At 39.1% G+C, this 19,590-nt stretch overlaps 1 protein-coding gene across 3 annotated transcripts in view; it reads left to right on the top strand.

Annotated features, from left to right (window-relative positions):
- The window catches only part of AFG1L (AFG1 like ATPase), an 80,601-nt gene that overhangs the window by 14,982 nt on the left and 46,029 nt on the right, over positions 1 to 19,590 (top strand). For all 3 annotated transcript variants that reach the window (XM_089530622.1, XM_089530625.1, XM_089530623.1), the window contains 2 exons: positions 562 to 692; positions 8,726 to 8,825. In XM_089530622.1, coding sequence (XP_089386748.1) covers positions 562 to 692; positions 8,726 to 8,825 — 231 coding nt within the window. The remainder of the gene's footprint in view (positions 1 to 561; positions 693 to 8,725; positions 8,826 to 19,590) is intronic.

The following is a 19,590-nucleotide window of genomic DNA, read 5'->3' as shown; positions in this document are numbered from 1 at the left end:
CATACAGCTTATACTTATTTAAGATTTCTTTACAGCTCCCTTACTTCTTTGGCCCTTATTTCATGCCCTCATTATTGAGTTGGGAATTTTTAGGGCTGCTTCTGCACTGTAGAACTAATCCAGTTTGGCATCACTTTAACTGCCATGGCTCAGTGGTAGGGAATTATGGGAATCATAGTTTTGCGAGTCATTTAGCCTTTGTTCGCAGAGAGTTCTGATGCCACAATAAACTACAAATCCCAGAATTCCATAGCATTGAGCCTTGGCAATTAAAGTGGTGTCAAACTGGATTAGTTCTGCACTGCAGATGCAGCCTAAAATAATTTATTTAATTGCTCTTTTCAAGTTTTTTTTTTGAGATTGCTCCCTATTCTTCATGGTGTACAACTTCAACACAGAGTTGTCATCCCTTCTCTTTATTCATCCAGGAAGACCTGGCTATTAATGTAAATTGTCAATTTGATTTTACTAATTTATAGCAAGTTATTTGTGATTTTTGGGGTTGAGACAGATTGAGACCATTTCTAATTTTATGATGTCTATAAATTACGTTCACTTTAGGAATACATCGCCTTAAACAGAGCCTACCAAAAAGGAAACCTGGATTAATGGCTAAATCGTATGATCCAATAGCCCCTGTAGCTGCTGAAATAAGTGAGGAGGCTTGTCTCCTCTGTTTTGATGAATTTCAAGTAAGTAATAAGTCTTATGTGTTCATGTATATGTATATAATTTTCCTAGAAAAGATATTAAAACCAGCAAGATACTTCTTTTCCTATGTGTTCTCAATGCTTTTTGCCAGTATGTACTAGCTTTACTATATTATTCAGATCTTTAGTTATATAAATAGGCATAGACAATCCAAATCCATGAGTACTATCTATGTGTCCCATAATAATATCAATGTCTGTGAAAGTTGTTTATAAGAAACTTAAGTCACATCTTTACTGGTGATCTGGAATGTAAAACACCAGTTGGTATTAATATTTGTCTGCCCCTTCATTTCAGTAATCTCATATGTCATATAATTTTGGAAACATTTGTTCCACCATATCTCCCAAGACCTGAAGATCCAGTGTATGTGTATGTTCCTTCAAGTTGCCTGCTGTTTTATGAATTTCATAGGATTTTCTTAGGCAAGGAATAATTAGAGGTGGTTTTGCCAGTTCCTTCCTCTTAATATAGCCTACAGCCCCTAGTATTCGTTGGTAGTTTCCCATCCAAGGACTAACTAGGGCTGACCCTGCTTAGCCTCCGAGATCACATCGGCTCTGGTGCCTTTAGGGTATTTTCACTCCTAAATCTAAATTTGCAGTATAGACAGAGGTGCAAAATATTGATCTGTAACCATACGCTCTCAACCCAGTACACACTTACATGCAGATTGAACCTAATGTTACTTCTAGAGCCTTAGACCTACATCCATCTACTTAATTCTGGGAGAATGGAGGAAAAGTTACTCTGTAATTTTTGCAGTTGTTAATGAGGTTGACTGCCAAGGAAGGCAAACTTTAGATTTGTGGATGGAATTATGCATTAGTAGCAACCATAGATCCGTAGATTCTTGTCTTCTGGATAATATGAATGTACAGATGAAAGGAAGCATTTGTAGCGAAGAATTGGTGGTGGGGTGGATAGCACTGAACTCATTTCATACCTACCAGTTCTTCTCTTCGTATGCTGTCCTAGACAATATCCTCAATGGGCTCATTTCTAATCTGTAAATCTAATAATGAAACTAATGGATTGAAATGGTCTGGAAGAGAAAGTCTTTTCAGGAGTGAAAGAGTGGAGAAGATCAGCACTGGGGATGACAAGTATTGATTGGCTCTGAAGGCCAACCACTGTCTTGTGCTTGCTACAAGCACTGGCTTAGGAGAGAGGTGGGTGCTGTAGCAGAACTTTAAAAATGTTACTATGGAGAGTATATTTTATGAAATCTCTTGTTATGTTCCTTCTGCCCACTTAGTTTCCCCCAGAAAGTACCTGTCAGCCCTTAGCATTATTAAAACAGAGAAGGATGCATTGTTTACTCTCTGAAGTATAGTTTCATGCTGAGGTATCCTAGGAGGAGAGGAAACCTGCATTCATCAGTATATAGGTCTTCTGAGTGTCCAAATGGTTTCTTTGGTGCTGATGCACTTTTCTAGCTAGCACAGTCACTTAACAATGTAGATTGCTGTGCGTGCAACTGGACAAAACTAAGGCCTGTTACAGACTGCCAAAATAAAGCTGCTTTGGGTATCTTTGGAGGTATGCTATTTAAATGATGCATGGGTCCTAAGAGTCCGGAGGTCGCGCCAAAGCCACACTCTATTCCTAAGCACTGGAGGGCAGCTTTGGTGCAGCTTCCGGATTCTTAGGATGCATGCATCATTTAAACAGCATACCTCCAAAGAGACTCGAAGCAGCTTTATTTTGGCAGTCTGTAACAGGCCTAAGAAATGGAGCTACAGTAACATTTTTGAATCAAATTCCTTCCTCCAATGCTATATTGAATAGGATATTCTATCTCACTGTTGTATTTGTTTCCACTGCTGTCTTATTCAGCAATGTCCCATCCTACAAACTGCCTCAGTTTGTGCTTTAATACTGAAACAAAATTACCCTGTTTTCCTCCCCGAAAAAGGCCCGTATAGAGTTGTAATCCAAATTTATTCCAGTTTTGAAATTTTAAGAAACTCGTATATGAGCTGTCCCTCCTGTTAGTTGGGCATTGTTCTATGGAATCTTGCCATTTTCCTTTTGCAGTATACCCATATATTTTTTTTCTCTTTGGCATGTGAAAATTCACAGCTGGGCTAATAATAGTCAAGGTGCTACAAGGCAATCAAGTATGTTTGTTTCCTGACAGGTGATAAATCTGTTGAGGAGTTCATCATTAAAATACTTGTAATCCCATTGTGTGTATATCATATACAGCTACTGAGCTACAAACCATTTGTAAATGACCACTGGAGAATAGGGAATGTGCTAAATAGCATGAATTAGCCAAAAACAATTTACACCAGTCTAGCCTAATTTCTTCCTTTGATAGGAAACTGGCATAGTATACTATGGAGATGTACTTCATATAATATAGCTTGACTTTAAGCCTTGGATGCTGTTAAATCAGTAACAGGTAAGACTTGGCTTCAGAGCTGTTAGGATATGTATATTAATGGACTGTCATTAGGATGAAGGAGAGTGAGATATGGTTTTAATGGGTTAGATAGTTGGGTGGTAAGCACTTGGGTAATAGTGGTTGATTGCATTATTGGATACTATAACAGTGGCTTTATTAGTGGCAAAAGGGAGCACAGAATTACAACAAAACATCCATGAAAGGCAACCTATGATTCTTAACCATCATTTGTTTAGACAGATTAAATGTAATATTTCAAAATGCCAATCAAGATGGGTTGTCTGATTAAAATACCACTAATTCACTGCTATCTGCTCTCCCACATTTTTTTAACCTTCACGATACTTTCATGTTGTTGGTCACAGTTATTTGTACCAGCAGGTGGATACTTGAAATCTGAAAGAGCTGTTTGCCAGGGGGTTGCGCACTGAAGGCCATGGCTTCAGAAAACTGAGCCTATATCAACCTTCAACACTGTCTAGTAGATCTGAGTGTTTCCTAGCTCCACTGGGTATATTGTTCAAAGGTGTATGATTTTTTTTTTAAAAAACAAACCTTCTATTTATACTATACGTTCTGGAGAATTTGAAAAAAGAACAAAAACTGATTGTTCAAGAAATTATCTCTGTACTATTGTAACTCTGGAAAATACCTTTTCAGAATGAGCTTACGGCAAAGGCCAATAGGGCATATCTGCCTTTTCTGCTGGTCAAAAATAGGAATGGAAAAGATACTTGTTTGGTTTGCACTGAGATGCTTTGTATCTACCTAGACTTGCTGCAAAATACAGGACATCCCATCTGCAAAATTCTTTTTTGTGGGTGGGGAAGGAGGAATACACAAACCTTTTGTGCAGATAAAAATGTGTGTGTTTATGTGTGAACAATATGTGCAACAGAAAATAATACATTATTAAAATAAGTACAAACACTTTAGTTGATTAGGAAATTAGTACATTTTTAAATAATGTGCACAGAAATACATATGAATTACTGTACAGGAAGGGGGAGGAAGTCTTGCAACTCAATATGAAAATGATACAGATCTAGAATGCCTTTGAGGTTGTCAGAATGTGAAAAAGAGACCAGTAGATTTTCACATCCCTCATCAGAAAGCACTTGGATCAGTTCATGTTCTCGAAAGCTTTATTCGGTAGACCTGTAGCAAAAAAAATTTTTAAGTAATTATCAACATTCACATTAACCTACTGTTATGAAGCATTTGAACTAACGCTTAAATATTTGTATTCAGCTCTTATTTCTAAATTTCATAACCAGGAGTGTTAAGTAAATATAACATGATTAGCTGCCATGTATATTGACAATATTCAAAAGATTGAAGGGTTCTGCTTGAGTTTTTTTGTTTTTGATTTTGTTTGGAACCCCACATTCAGCTTGAACATTTACTCATTTTGGCGGGATACAAACCACCATATAGTACGTCTTCTATACGTACTAGGGTTAGGAAGGGGCGGTGCTTCCGCACCCCCCTAACCCTAGTACGTATAGAATACGTACAACATGGCGGCGCCCCTTCCACATGGGGGCCGCCATGTTTATGTACTGGATGCATAGCGTTCAGACGTGTCGCGGCGCCTGTGACGTGAATGCGCCAGCGGCGCCTCCCGACGTCATAAAGGCGCCGCAAAAAGAAGCTCCGAAATTGAGCTTCTTTTTTGCTCCGCGCGGGAGCCGCGCGGTTTGGCTGCTGCGGCTCCCTCGCAGAGCAGATGGTGCTGGCGGGAGACCGCCACAAAGCGGCGGTCTATATCCCGCCTTTGTTTCAAGTGAAACAACACACTTAGTGATTAAAATGTAGGTAAGTTTTTTTAAAAGTTTGCTACAGTAGTATATAGGAAAGGGCATGTTCCTAAATGAAATGGGACTTTATTAGCCTAATTTGCTTGCCTTAGTACAGGCTGGAATATGGTGCAAAAATCACAGCTTCTGTATTGATTGAACTGAGCTGCTATAATACTGCTTTCTTAATTCTGAAAACTCTCAGCCTGTACAGACCAGCAGTAAAAGCTGCCTTGCGGGCAGTGTGGGGGTGTGGTGTATGCATGCTGCATACCCTGACACCGCCTCAATGCCACCCGCCTGCCCGCACATGGGCTGGCTTCATGGTGCTCTGGTGGCATGGCGTTTAGATGCCACCTGAGCATCGCAAAGTTGCAGCAGCGACAGAAAGAATGCCCTTTTGCCGGCTCAAAAAGGAGTGGCGTTTTGCTGCCTCTTTTTGAGCAGGCAAATAGCTGGATCCGGGCAGCAGTGTGCAGTTGCCGCGCCCCTGATCCAGTGTTCAGAGGGATGGCATAAAGCCACTCATTCAGGGCTGTTTCAGCCCTAAGACACTATTTCTTGTGGGATGGTTCTGGTGGTTTTTACTGTAGTGGCTTATGGGTTAAACACGATAGTTCCTCTTTCTCTGTTTTATAGGTTGCTGAGCTATGTTCTGGTTTATGATTAGCTGCTGTTTAGAGAAGTTGGTATGGCTAGTTGGCAAAGGCTTTCTGAATATCAGCATAAATCATATGGAAAGAATGGTCCATATCTGAATTCTTTGTTGCATCTTTATGCTGTTTCCGTGTAGTTTTCTTGATTCATTTCCTCCCTTTATGAATATATGTCAGTGGTGGGCAAAGTTTGTTGTTGTTGTTAACTGCCTTTTAAATATTATTGGACAACAACAACATAACACAGTTGGGAGGATGAATGCTGGGAGCTGCAGTCCAGCAACATGTGGGAGCTGCACTTAGCCCACCCCATGTTAAGTATTTAAGCAGGGGTCCGGTTTAGTAGATAGACAGTAGCTAACTTTTTTTTTTTTTGCCATGCCATGGTGCTACTCTTTAAACTTTGGAGATCAGCCTATCTTTCACAGGTCTGAAGCCTTGCATTGAAGACAGATGTAAAACTTTTGGAGAAGAATGGAAGTATCTGCACTTAATCAAAAATTTGGACTCCAAATATATTTGTTTCTCTTTGGGCTCAAGGGATGAAGCAGTCTGCAACATTTATAGCAGAAACTCTCTGTGGTTGATTGGCTGATGCTCATGACATTACTAAGAAACCTCTTCCTGCTAATTCCTGAAACAGTTTTGCACTTTCAAAAGAAGCGTTTTTATCATTTATAAAAAATATATGGATAAATGTGTGAATCTTCAGTGGGCATGTTTGGAAATCAAAAAAGATGCACAGCCCATCTGAAGCATAGGAAAATGGTGGGGAGACATAGACTGACGGCTAAACCAGGGTTCAGTTCACTGGCATGCACGTCTGTCATTTCAGTTGTGAAGCTGTGAGGAAGCCAGGCTCATCCTGGGACTCGTGGATCAGCAGTGAGTGCTCTCTTTATATTATGTCTGTGTTTGCCCTTAGTCTTGTGTCATGCTCCTGTATGCCTAAAAACAAACAATTAAACTTTTCAGAAATTAAATATTATCTCATTTATCTTAATGCCACCAAAAAAAATAGAACACTTAAGCTATGAAACCAAGAATCATACAGAAATAAAATGTCTGTCTATATTTTATGTTTGGTAAAAGAAAGAATTTTTAGGCAGTACCAACAAGCAGTAAAGCTGTTCAAACCCCATAATAAAAACACGTTAGGCTACAGTCCACACATGCTAGACAATAAGTGCCATGGAATACAGTGGAACTACTGAGTAAATATATCTAGGACTGCACTGTTAAAATATTATTTTTGTGGTAACGCTAATCATTGCTTATGTGCTTATATTTGTCATTTATTTTAACAAATGGTACCAATCAGAGGGTAACTGAGCTTCAAGCACTAGACACATACATTATTAACATTTTTTTTCAACTTAAGTGAAAAGAAAGCAAGTCTAGGTCATAAAAATCTTTTTTCATCAATACTAATGAATTTCCCCCCATTCTCTCCATTAGCAAATCCCTCTTATTGGTAATTTGTATCCTTTTCTTTTGTTCCTTTTTATAATGAATGCTGGGCATAGAAAGAACCTGAGCTTTGAGAATGCTTTCACTTTTGTCTTCCCTTCTAAAGCTATACAGGATCAAAAGGACATAAATTGGCAACCAAGTACACAGAATGACTCTTGCTTTTTCTTTTTCTTTTTTAAATAAAGTAGCTTTTTAAAAAATTAATCTATTTTAGTAGGCAAAGAGATTCAAATTCTGCAACATCAAAACATCAACTGAGAGGCCCTCATCACATTCCCCTTTCTCATAAATATTTTATAGTTTAATGTATCAAAGTGTTGTGCCTTGTCAAAGTCTTCCTTTTGTAAACCATTATCCAACCATATGACATTTTCTGCTTCTGTTTCTAAACTCAGAGGAGGGCATACTTTTCTTCTTAATTGCATTACATAGGGTGCACATCTCTTTCTTTCTTTCGACTATTTCAATGATATTACTAAGACCAGTTGCAATGATGTTTCGGATATCTATTTGATGTCGACTTCTTAATGGCAAGTCCAGAGATCCCTGTTTTTAGTTTCATTATATATCTGGACTTTCTGTGTGAGCAGTTACTAGTGCTCACACTTTTGCAGCCTTCTGAAGTCCTAAAACTGTATGTAAATTGGTTTAGGTAGAGCTGTTTACAAAAGTAGAACTGAAAAGCTCATGCATCATGGATTTTTTAAAAACCACTATGAACAAAGGTTTCCCTGATTACAGAAATACTGTCAGTTCTTCCCACCACCACCATCACTTTTATTTGCACCTCTTTTCATACCCGCTGTTCTAGTAGCTCTTTTCCGCCATTGTTAAGTTTGCATGTTTAAATGAAATTCTGCATAATATAAAGTTAGTATCTTACGCACAGCTGTAATAGTTTGAGAAACAATAAGCAGTGAAGTGAAAATTCTGAGACAAAAGTTTCTTTTCATCATTAATTGTTGCCCCCATTTTTTTATTGGAGTGTGTGTGTGACTATGAGAGAGAAAGAGAGAATGATTTGTGTCTGTGAAGGTTAGAAGAGGCTGACTGTGCTGGAACTGACTGCAGTGCCTTTTTGATTATTCATGGACAGTAATAGAAGGCACTTAAAAAGAACAATGAAATTGCTTATTTTTTGTGATGGGCCATCTGTTGAATTGTTATGTGTAACAATCACACAATAGTATCTATGTCATATCATTCTATTTTCAACAGCAACTGATTATGTATACTTGGCTACTTGTCCTTTTCCCCAAAAGTTCCATGACCATTTAAAGTCACCTCTGTGAACCTTTGCTGAAAGGTAACAGAAATGTAAAGCAGCTGGTGTATATTTCTTTCTTGAGCTTCATTGGGGAGGGGAAGTTGTGTGGCTGTTCAAATTAATTGGGAACAGTTCTGGTTTTCTGTGTTTTCCACCTGTAGTTTTAGAATGGAAGTTAAAACAGAATTGTTTAGCAATTTGTTAAAAGTGGTGGGGCTCAGCAATAAAGAACTGACATATTAGAAAAGATTGCCACACACTCTCTGCTTATTAATTATCCTCCCCTTTTCTCTTGCAAGTGGTAATTTAGAATCTTCCAGCATTTAGTTGACAAAGCCAGTTGCAGATCTGCTAATGGCACAAGTCAGAACTTGGCTTTGATGATGGCCGGTGTTGTTTTATACAGGTCACAGATATTGCTGATGCCATGATTCTCAAGCAGCTCTTTGAAAACCTGTTCCAAAATGGTGTTGTTGTTGTGGCAACATCCAACAGGCCACCAGAAGGTAAAAACAAACAACATATTGGTATTGTCAATTTTTGTTAATAATTTTTGCTAATAAGCTAGCTTTACATGTATAAATTTTATAATTAAAAACAATATCTTCTGTTTTTATATATTTTTTTATTATGATTTTGTGCTATGCCATAAATTGCTTGCTGTCTTGGTTGTTAAAATGTTTGCAAGTGATGAATGCATTCATGCTTCAAAAGCAGCATAGTCAACACTGGATGCAATATAGTTAGACCATGAATTGAAGGAGAGTTACAGTGGCAAAAGCAAAGTGCATTTCTCCTTCCAGAAATGAAAGCTCTTTCAGCTCATGGATGACCGTATTAAATCTCATCCACTCTTCCTTTTTTAAAAGTGTTGTAGAGCTAATAACAATTTTAAGCTAACTGGAAGCAGAAGCTGCAGAAAAGAATTGGGCAAGGATGGACGTAAAATTGCCCCCTCCACCCGGGTAGTTATTTATTTCTCTGGTATTATTATTGACATTTGAGGGAGAACATGGGCTGAAAAAACAAATTCTGTCATGTATGTGGTATGGTTATTGGAGGGGGGGGTATGTTTAAGTCCTCATTCAGCCATAAAGATCATTTGAGTGATGCTGGCACAGTCTTTATTTCTGTGCCTAATGGTAGGTTTTGAGAATAAAATGGAGAATGTGGGAAAAGCAGACATTCTGGCCTGAACTACTTGGAGGAATCATGGACTAAGTAATAAATGCATAATAAAGTAGAATATATATATATATATATATATATATATATATATATATATAGCCATGGACAATCAAGATGTTCTTAAGCCCTAACATCAATGAAATTCACTCCAGAGGAAGTATGTAGAGGATTGAAACTGGAATGGCTGTAGCAAGACATGTAATAACAAACCAGAATTCTGAGTGCTCCTAAAATAAAATTAAAATCTTAAATGTTTTCAATAAACATTTACTGAAACTTTCAAAGTCATGTGCATTTGTAATAAACTGAAGACCCAAAAAGCACATTTCGGCCTGTTACAGACTGCCAAAATAAAGCTGCTTCGGGTCTCTTTGGAGGTATGCTGTTTAAATGATGCATGCATCCTAAGAATCCGGAAGCTGCATCAAAGCTGCACTCCAGTGCTTAGCAATGGAGTGTGGCTTTGGCGCAACTTCCAGACTCTTAGGACCCATGCATCATTTAAATAGCATACCTCTAAAGAGACCCGAAGCAGCTTTATTTTGGCAGTCTGTAACAGGCCTTTATATCTTCATTGCTACATAAAAGCTTAAAAAAGAAGCAAAGCTTTTCTTGGAAATAACGGCGGGATACATACCGCCATATAGTACGTCTTCTATACGTACTAGGGTTAGGAAGGGGCGGTGCTTCCGCACCCCCCTAACCCTAGTACGTATAGAATACGTACAAGATGGCGGCGCCCCTTCCACATGGGCGCCGCCATCTTTGCGTATCGGACGCTGAGCGTCCGTACGCATCGCGCCGCTTGTGACGTAGCGAGCGCGCCCCTGGCGCCTCGCTACGTCGCAAACGCGACGAAAAAAGAAGCTCCATTTTGGAGCTTCTTTTTCGGTCCGCGCGGGAGTCGGGCCGTGTGAAGGCTCCGGCTCCCCCGCGGACCTACTGGCGGCGGCGGCAGAGCGCCGCAAAGTGGCGGTATGTACCCCGCCAACATTTGTGTGTTCAGGGACAAGTTCTCCTCCATCTGGAATAGCACGCAACACTCACATTATGAGGTCAGACACAACTTTTATTGGCTACAACTACCAATGCCTCAAAGACACTGGTAATAGATGTACCGGCGTGAAGAAACATGCCCAAATTGAGACAACTAGATGTTGGGAGAGGGGGGAATCTACACCTGTAGTATTAAAGAATCGCAGTCAAATTGTACATAGGCTTTTGTATATGTGTGGGTTGTTGTTTATAACAAGTCCTGTAAATATATAAATACTGAAATCATTCTTAAATCTGTAGATATTTGCTTAATCCTGCTATATTAACTATAGTTTGCATATGTTGTCTTTGAATCAGAGGGATTTCTCAGGATGACACCCAACATTGCAAAGAGGGTTTCTGCTCTTGCAGCAGGACCTCTCTTTTTCTCCTCCCCTAGTCTCCATTTTCCTATCTCTGCTTTGAAAGGTCCTTCAACACTTCAGATCTGATAGGTGGAGAACTAACCTGAGGGGGAACATACAAACACACATATAAATATACTCTCACTAATACTACGGTTGTAGTAAGGCCTTTACAATGTTATATAGATTTGATTCAAGACTGATGTGAAACAGCAGTTTTTGTGATAATCAAGAAGTTATTAGAAGTGTAACAAAAATAAGATATACTTTTTACCATGCATTGTGGCTGTGTGAAAAGCCCCAAAAGTTTTGGACACAAATACATAGAATCATAATGAACTGTTTAAAACTGAATTATCCATTAGATGTAGAGGTACATGAAATATGCTACACCCTTTAGATCCACAAAATGAGAAAAAAATTGGGAGGATTGTATTTTATATTGTATCTGCAGCAAGGTTAGTATACACAAAGAAATGGAAAACCACAGAGATCCCTTCGGCAGATGAGTGGCTATTGAAATTATATGAAATGGCTGAGGTGGATAAACTTTTATTAGATAACAAAACTACATGTCAGTTCAAAAATGACTGGGCATATATAACCCCTGTCAGTCCATACAGTCAGTCCCTACCCCTGTCATACAGCAATACACAGGTAAAGCACTCTAGAGAGATGGCCATCCTGTCTCTGTTCAAAGACCTAAAAGGGTAGAGAGAGTCTACCATCCTTTGAGCCAGTCTCTTCATTGTCAAACTACTGTATATACTCAACTATAAGTCAACCTCATGTATAAGTCAAGGGCAAGTTTTGGGGCCAAAATTATGGATTTTTTACATGACCATGGATAGGTCAATTGTAAAATTTGGAGGCTGCTTCAGTGGCAAGAGGTAAACAGCAATTGATAACAAGGCTTCAGTGCTCCAGCCTTCACTCCCAAGACAGCGAAGTGCCAGGTGGGAGTAGGAACTGTTAAACAAACATCAATCACCAAGGACTCTATCTGCGTGTCTCAGGACAGAAAGAAACTGTATAAGGAAATCTGAAAGAGCTGCTATCACATTACCATCCTGAACCATAAATAAGTTGACCTAGGATTTTGGGATCAATTTTTCGGCATGCATTTTTAGACTTATAGACAAGTATATACAGTACTCTTACATTAAGTAAGTTCTTCCTAATGTTTAAGTGGAATCTCTTTTCTTGTATGTTGAATCCATTGGTTTGTGTTCTACTCTCTAGAACAGCAGGAAAAAACATTCTCCATCTCTATGATGTTGCTTCAGATATTTAGAGATCAGCATCTTCTCTTCTCCAAGTTAAACATATTTAACTCCCTAAGATGTGCTTCATAGGATTTGGCTTCCAGAAATTGGGTCATCTTGGGCACTCTCCTTCGGACATATTCCAGCTTGTCGCTGTACTTCTCAGAACTGGACAGGGTGTTTCCTGTTAAATTTGATCAAAGCAGAATAGAATGATACTGCTACATTTCTTGATCTGGACATATATTCTTGTTAATGCAGCCAAGAAGTGCATTGGCTTTTTCGGCGGCCACATCATACTGTTTCCTCATGTTTATCTTGTGGTCTGCTAAGACCTAGATCCTTTTCTAATTAACTGATTTCAAACTAGGTGCCACTCATGCTGTGTTTCTGCATTTAATTTTTCCTGCTTCGATGTAGTTGTTGTGTGCTCTCAATTCAATTCCAACTTATTGTGACCTTATCATGGAGTTTTCATAGCAGAATTTGTTCAGATGAGGTTTGCCTTGCCTTCTTCTAAGGCCAAGAGAGTGCAACTTACCCAAGGTCACCTGGTGGGTTTCCATGGATGAGCAAGGATTCAAACCTTAGTCTCCAGAGTCATAGTTATAGTCCCATGCTCAGACAACTCACCATGCCGGCTCTTACGTTTATTCTTTTAAAAATTATTTTCATTTTGTTAGTTTTGACTCAGCTTTACAGTTTGTCAAGGTCCTTTTAGAATTAAATCAGGATTAAGTCCATTTTAAATACATTTTTAAAAAAAAACATACAAAGCTTATCCCATAGTAACTATCCCCACTGTATTACTGTCTTAAGCACCACTTTCAAAAGTTAGTACAAGAGGGAGAAATGGATTGGCAACACTTTGGTGAAAATGCTCAGCTTTTGAGCTATTCCATGTCTTCATGGGAAAAGATGTGCACAATTTGGGGGCAGTCATTAACAGCTTGTATATATTTGATCAGTTGGCAGCATGTGCAAAAGATATCTTTGCTGAGAATAGATGTTCTTACAGGTTTCAGAAAATGGGCGTGTTCTTTTAATTGGACTTAAACTGCTAAGTGTTGTAGACATAAACACTGAAATGCTCTGAAGGAAATAGAGAGTCAGGATAGATAACTGAAAAATTAGCATAACCTGCTCCCAACAGTCCAGACCTGCCAAGAGGCATGCTGCCAGTTTCTGTGCCAACTAAAGTTTCTGTGTTGAAAAGAATGCAGCTTTATATAAATGCAGCATTCCAGTAAGTCTCACTCTGAGGTTAGGAAGGCATGAATAATTCTTAGCAGCCTGAAAATGGGTCCATCCTTCCCATCAGGTGGCATTAATGAAAAGCATTCCTGAACACTGCCCAAACCTAGAGTTGTAAGGCACAGCAATAGCTCCAGGAAGCATCTGAACATTGAAATGCTAAGGAGGTAGGGGAAGGTTCAGTCTCATTGATGGCAAGAGTTTCTTGTCTCTCTGCCCACCACCACACCAACCACCCATTGTCACATCAGTCAGTAACTACCTAGGAGCAGTAAGGAGAAGGGATTAAAAACTGCCAAACTACTAATGAGGGGTCCAAGAACCAGAGAAGATTTAAGTCAAAATTCAGATGGTTCCACTCTAGTCAAAGTAAGGTAATTGACAGAATAAGTCACACCCAGAGTAGAGATATTTACACGATCAGAGAGAAGTGTGGTCTTGTAAGCATACTTCATATTGAAGCTGCAGAAGAGCATTTTCCAAGGAAGTGTAGAACAATGAACATCCAAGCATAGTAGTTTTAAAAAAGAAATTAAATCTTCCCTTCAGATCCTTAATTTCATTAGTTAACAATGACAACACTTAAATAGGCCTGCTATATTATTTACAAAAACCTTGGCCTGTTACAAATGGGCATAAAAGTATGGACTGGGTCCGTACTAGGGTTAGGAAGGAGCGTCACTTCTTGACGCCCCTAACCCTAGTACGGACCGAGTCTGTACAAAATGGTAGCGCCCTATGCACACGGGTGCCACCATGACTATGTCACGACCGCACCGCCACGCAAGGGCACCTAGGGCGCCCTTTCTGCAGTCCCGGAAGGAGCTCTGTTTCGGAGCTCCTTCCAGTTTTGCATCGCTGGGTGCAGCCTTTACATGGCTGTGTCAGCGATGCAGAGGAGAAAGGGGCCAAGCGGCCCCTTTCTCCTCCTCCCCGGGTGTCCTTGGAGCTTGAAGCCCCAAGGACACCCCTTTCCAGGCCGCGGGGAAGTGGCCTTTTGCAGTTTCCCTGCGGCCTGGAAAGCGGCGGATCGGGGCCTTGGAGGCTGCCATTGTGGCAGCTGAGGCCCCAATCCAGCGGGGAAAGGGTCGGTTACAGACCACCCCAAACTGGCAGTCTGTAACGCACCATTGGGTCATTTAAGTAAAGCCTTTAGGTGTTTGATATCTGGAAGGGGTGGTACCTGTTGTCTGTGGTAATTGTTTTCGGCAAGAGTTACAGAATCTTTGGGGCTCATGTGCATATTCAGGGAAAGTCTTGGATAACTCTTTTCCTTTTTCTTTCTTTCTTTTTTTTTTTTGCCATTACTGGTTTTGAGCTGATATAGCAACTTGATCCCCTCAAAACCCTCTTTTGAATCCCCAGTCCTGCCTGTCTTGAACACTTGCATAATTTTTCTCTTAGGAAAAATTCAAAAACGAAAAGTGCAAAGGCTTTGTAAATTTTCACAGGCATCAGCAAATGTGCCTCCCCCACCCCCACATACTGGTGTCTAGACCCTCATATTATAGTCTTGGCAGTTTTAACATAGGGCTCCTTAAGACTGGAGCATGGCTTTGGCGTGGCTTCCAACCTTTTAGGACACATGCATCATTTAAACAGCATACCTCCAGATTGACCTGAAGCAGCTTTATTTTGGCCTGTCTGTACGGGCCCATAGGTTGATCAGGCTTCATATCTTCAACCATCTTCTCCAGATTAAACATCCATAGACTTAACTGGAATGCATCAGGTGCTGGCTTTGTTTATTTAGATTCTTGGTAAAGGTTGATTGAGGAAGAAGCGGACAGATATTGGGTCATTATTTTTCCAGGAATCTCACATGCAGACTAGTGAATACAGTTTGCATTTTGTGACTGTACATTTATGCCTCTGGCTACTACTACTAGCTTCTCTTTCCCAAATAGAAGGCTGAGAGGAAAACTGGGCTGGAACATCTGGCCCATACTTCTGTTCTCCATGTGGGTCATGGGAAAAGTAATTTGTTGTTATTGTTTTTCATTGCGTTTACCAGGGAATTCAGCTTCATTATTATTTCAGTATTTTTAAAATGTAATTTGTTGCCTACTCATTGAGTTACATCTTTCCTTTTCTGTAAAAAAAACTTACAGTATATATTTGACTATAAGTTGATTTCATGTGTAAGTCAAGGGCAGATTTTGGGGCCCAAATATGGATTTTAATATGACCTGTGAATAAATCAAGGGTAAAAATTAGGGGGCATGTAATAAAGGATCTAAAGGATGAAGCAAAGGAAAACAGTGCCCAAGAATGTACAAAATTCCAGAAGGCACTACTGTTTTGCTCACACTGAGGATGGATGAGAGTAGAGAGGGGTCAGGGCTTCCAAGACAGAATACACTTGCCTTTCATCAGGGGATATTTCCTTTTTTATATAAGAGTTAAAGTACAGTACTTATATTGACCCATTGATAAGTCAACTCAGTTTTTTTAGGTCAATATTTTGTCTAAAATTTCTAGATTTATTCATGAGTATATAACAGGGCTGCGGAGTAGTGGTGATTTTGGGGTTACTCCTTGTCCAACTGCGGAGTAAGATATTTTTTTCTTAATGTTACTTCTACTCCTATTATCCTCCTCAATAAAAATATTTCTCAAAATTAACTTTAACAGACTAACAAATTCATATTACCTAAAACAAAATTTAAAAATTTAAAATTTAAATGTACAATATAATAATAAGAATAAGGAGTAACAAATATATTTTGTTACTCCATATTCCTACTCCTACTCTTACCATTAGCAAAGTGAATTGACTATTAGAATGATCTTATGTTTTCATATAAATTCCATCTATTTTTTTTACTGAGCAATTTTTTAAAAGTGACATGTTACAATACTTACTAACATTTATTGAAACTGGTATACAGTAGCTTCTGTTTGGAATATGCAGTTAAATTTGTATCAGTGCTCAGTTTTGAAACCTCTTTAAATTGTTCTGGCTTTGATTTCTGATGAATTTTCCTTCCATCTCCCTCTCTCACCTCCCCATACAGTAGATGTCTCATAGCATGGAATTTTAGTGGACATATTTAATAGTGATTATATTTAGCAAGTGTTGGCATCTCGTGAAGAAATGGTGAGTAGATATAATGTAGGGAAGTTACCCATCATAATTATTCATCTTTTGCCTCCCAAATTAGAGAGAAAATTTAGATACAAGAGACACTGACAAACAGGCACACACAGGTAGAGGGACAGAGAAATATGAAAATAGGTTGGTAACAAATCATTTGTATGTAAGGCCTCCATTCTAATACTATTTCTATTGCTATGTTTATGCTCTCTAACTTCAAGAGCTTAATATGGATGATAAAAATTAGTGAAGTCTGAGCATAGTACATCATGCTAATATCTAATTCCCTTTAGCGTTAACTCTAACTCTACAAGCCAGCCCACCTAAGTGTGTTTTATAGTTGTAAAACCCTATTGGGACAGAGTGCTGTTATATTTTCAGTAAAGGAGTATTCCACAATGTGAGAGATGTCATTGTGAACACCATTCCATGTACTGTTATCTATGGGACAGAGTATACAGGTAGGTCTTGATTTACATTGGGGTTGTGTTCTTCCTCATAAAGTAAATTGAAGCTGATGTACATTGGGGGAGCCAGTTTCACAGGAAATCGTTAGAGAACAGGGTGATGTGTTTTGACAGAGCTGAAATAGCTATAGTTAGTGATTTTACTCAACTTGTCATGAGCCTTTTTCATTATTTTTTTTTATTAAATTGCCAACGTTAAAATATCATTAAAAGGTGTGTCATGAGTTTTAAAGGTGTGTAATAGATAAAATATTAGTGTTTACCTTGCCAGACTTGAGAAATGTACAGATGCTCTCCAGAAGAAAGAAAAGGAAACAATTGCTGAACCCAAGGGGTGCTGTCTGGTCATTAGCCAACAGTTCCCTTCCAAAGAAACAGATGGAGAACTTTGCTTCTCTGCTGTGCCTTCTCCAGCAGCCTTCCTAGGTGAAGAAAGCACATCAGGAGAGAGAGATGCTGCACATATCTTGCTGTGGCCTCTCCAGCAAGCTTACTAAGTGAGGAAAGCAGACCCCAGTTCATCCCCACCTAAGCAAGCAGAGGAAACCCCTTTGAGCCATGCAAAAATTCCAAGGGGATTAGTACTCAGCTAAATAAAGTGACTTACTGCTCCTGAATTCAAGCCAAAATTAGACTACCCCCTGGTGTTATCGCATGGCTTTTGTCACCAGAACCACCATCTCCGGCTCCAATACTGGTCCCTGAACTCGTTTTGGTGGCCATTTTTCAAAGTCAGGAGCTTTCCAGCTTTGATCAAAGATCAGAGCTTTCCAACTTTGAAAAATGGCCGCCGAAGCAAGTTCAGGGACCTGTATTGGAGCAAGGCTTTACCCGGATGGCTGTTTTGGGGACAAAAGCCATGCAATATATTTTGTTGTGCGATAAACCCAAGATTCCAATGACTCCAAAAACTCCAGTTTCTTCCTCACCATCATGCTTCCCTTCTAAACAGGCAAAGGAAATATTTGAGTTTCTTCTTCCCTCTCACACTTCCCTTTCTAAGCTGGCAAAGGAATCTTCCTGCTTAGAAGTTAACTCCAGTAGCTCCAAGACTGCAGACGTTTTCTCCGTCTCCCCCAACCTAGCAGGTAAAAGAAAACCAATTCAGTCACCCTTTCTTACAGCTTAAAATTCCATGCCAAAAATCCAAACAGCCTTGCTCTCTCACCTCACCTCACCTAACCTTCCACATTCTTTTGCCTCTCCTTTTTTGCTCTCCTCCTTCACTCAACTGCACAGTTGAACTGGGAGAACTAAGCCTTGTGGGTGAGACTTTAATTTATTTACTTGCATTTGCAGAAATGTAATTTGAAGTGTTGTAAATTGGGATAACGGGAATTGCAACTCACCTGAACTTTAAAGTATAATTGCAGATGATAAAGAAGATAAGAAGATAATAATCAGTTTCTGCTAACCAAATGTTCCGTCCCAGCCTTACTCAGGAATTACATACCAGATTTGAATCAACATGACAGCAAGAGAGTACCTAGCTGTGGCTGCTCCACCATTATTTCCCTCATGTGGATTATCTGAGATGCAGACATTTCTATCAGTCTGCATAAACAAGCACTTCTTCAGATCTGTCACTTTCTGCAGGGAAAGCAAAGTTGAAGGGGGTGAGACTAGATGTTTCACTGCTTGTGTGTTCATTCAGACCTGAGTAACACTTGAATAGCAATAGCAAGTATATTTCTATACTGCTTATCAGTGCACTTAAACACTCCCTAAGCAGTTTACAAAGTGTAAGCTAATTGCTCCAAACAAGCTGGATACTCATTTTAGTGACTTCGGAAGGATGCAAGCCTGAGTTGAGCTTGAGCCCTTTTGCTGGTATTGAACTCGCAACTTTATGGTTTGTGAGTGAGCGCCTACAGTACAGGCACTTAACCACTGTGCCACCAGGGCTCCTCTTTAAAAAACAAACAAACAAATGCTCTTTTAATACATTATACATCTTATTGTTGCATAAGGTTCATATCTGCAGATGAAACAGAATACTTGTCCAAAAAAGTAAGAAGAGGACCCAACATACTTTATTGTGTAGTTCACCAATATGTTTGGAAACCACAGTAACTGATTTGCCTGGTTATGAATTACAATCCTTGTTAAATTCAGCAATTATTCAGATATTAGGGGCAATGGAATAAAATGGAATAGATATTTAATAACTCCAGAATTAAAGCATCATACTTCATTTTTAGTAACAGTTGGTTATTTTAGGTTTGTGCATTTCAGTGATCTAGTTCCACACAGAAAGGTTGGAAAAGTTTCTTTTTTGGATGAAAACACTCAGAATCCCCTAGCCAACATGGCCACTGCCTATATTGGCTGAGAGATTCTGGAAGTTGTAGCCCAAAACTGCTTTTTACAAATTCCAGAACTTAATTTGTGTTCCAGATTCCAGTATGCCAATCAGATTACTCAAAATTCTTGTTCATGGTGTAATTCTTTTAAAAATTATTTTCTCCCTTTATTGTTTTGTCTGTAATATTTATTTCTCTTATTAAATGATGGATTCATTTGCAGATGAATAGGAACATGGTATCTAGCTATATAATATTGGTAAAAATAAAAGCCTTCCACAGCTTCAGTTTCACTTG

Source organism: Sceloporus occidentalis, unplaced genomic scaffold (assembly GCF_023333645.1).
Source record: "Sceloporus occidentalis isolate IW3139 unplaced genomic scaffold, rSceOcc1.0.p SCAF_6, whole genome shotgun sequence".
Classification (NCBI taxonomy): domain Eukaryota; kingdom Metazoa; phylum Chordata; class Lepidosauria; order Squamata; family Phrynosomatidae; genus Sceloporus; species Sceloporus occidentalis.
Note: the sequence above shows the minus strand (reverse complement) of the source record. Positions and strands in the feature narration are given on the sequence as shown.